Source organism: Arachis ipaensis, chromosome B05 (genome assembly GCF_000816755.2).
Source record: "Arachis ipaensis cultivar K30076 chromosome B05, Araip1.1, whole genome shotgun sequence".
NCBI classification, from domain to species: domain Eukaryota; kingdom Viridiplantae; phylum Streptophyta; class Magnoliopsida; order Fabales; family Fabaceae; genus Arachis; species Arachis ipaensis.
This window is the reverse complement of record NC_029789.2, coordinates 143,466,669-143,468,074: the sequence shown is the minus strand read 5'-3', so window position 1 is coordinate 143,468,074 and position 1,406 is coordinate 143,466,669. Positions and strand designations below refer to the sequence as shown.

The 1,406-nt window shown below is 28.0% G+C and overlaps 1 protein-coding gene across 4 annotated transcripts in view; it reads right to left on the bottom strand.

Moving 5' to 3' along the window:
• LOC107644618 (beta-glucosidase 12) overlaps window positions 1–1,406 on the bottom strand; it is a 12,508-nt gene that overhangs the window by 1,642 nt on the left and 9,460 nt on the right. For all 4 annotated transcript variants that reach the window (XR_002347540.1, XM_016348511.2, XM_016348512.2 and 1 more), the window contains 2 exons: window positions 1,212–1,327; window positions 530–747 (listed from right to left, as the gene is read on the bottom strand). Coding sequence is in view for 3 of the 4 variants with exons in the window: in XM_016348511.2 (XP_016203997.1) it covers window positions 530–747; window positions 1,212–1,327 (334 nt within the window). In the remaining variant the exon portion in view is untranslated. The remainder of the gene's footprint in view (window positions 1–529; window positions 748–1,211; window positions 1,328–1,406) is intronic.

The following is a 1,406-nucleotide window of genomic DNA, read 5'->3' as shown; positions in this document are numbered from 1 at the left end:
ATGAGTTCCGCTAAGGAGTTAATGGAGTATTTGTATAATGTGTACAACGGGCTATTTATTTAGCTCAATATGAGTTAAAAAATGAACATTCAGGATAAAATATTACTAATTTTTCAAATACAATACACCTATACTATCTAGAATAACCATCCGGGTATCAGGAATAATAAACATCTGATATCCTACTGAATCGAACATCCCTATATCCCCATTATACACATTATATAGATACTCCATTGGCTACCTATACTTCTTCAAAAAAAAAAATACATAGATCTTTAAAGAGCAATGCTAGGGGACCAGCAACTTTTGTGATTGGTAGCCATCAAATAGTCATCAATGATGATTTAATGGTGTGAGATTGGTGTAAAATTTCATCTAATAACTCACATTTCTCTGCTGGTTACATACTGGCCAAAATTCAATAAAATTGTTGGTCCCCTAGACTTTTCCATCTTTAAATTTACATATGGGCAAATGCCAATTATAATTTTGATCTAATATGATAAACGTAAGATAGTGTTCTTACTTGTAAGATTAACTAGAAAATCCGTCATGAAGCTAGGGTTGGCATCCCTTAATTGTGGAGCATCGGTAGCATAATTGGCAGTGTAGTAGTTTAATCCAATGAAATCGAAGGACCCTCTTACAAGATTTGATTGATGAATTGAGAATTTTGGCAATCGGCTTCCAACCAAAGACCGCATGGAACTTGGGTATTCTCCTGTGGTTAATGGCTCCATAAACCTGTTAAACATTTTCCCCCTCTATAATAAAAATTTATACTATCTAAGTTAATGAATAAATAATCTAGTGTATATAAGACTCGAGTAAATTATTAATTACTTTTACTCTTACGTAGAATATAGGCATTACAATAATAGTCATTTTTTTAAATTTCTATCTGTATGTTATAGATATATATAATATTCGAATTTAATTCTGATACATTAACAGAAAAAAAATGTTTAAAAAATTTTACATAATTATTAAATTCGATTTATGTATTTAAATAATCTTTTAAATAGTAAATTTAAAAATTAATTATTTTTATTGATGTGATAATATATAATTAAATATTTATGTAAATTTTTTTTATATCATCAGTAACAAAAATTAAATTCATATAATTATTAGGAATAAATTTTTTAAATAATTTGAAGTTTATTATATCTATCATTGATTTATGGTTAATAAAGAATAATACATACCATCCAAACATGAAATCAATGGCTCTTTGAGCAGCATCATGGTCCAATTCTATATCATAGAGTGGCACCATCCAGTGACAAACTAGGGTTATCCCTATCAAGCCCTTTTGAGCTGCCTACACACAAACGAAAATATATTTAAAAAATATATATTTCCAATAAAATAATATTAAAAAAGCAATAACTCAAATCCAA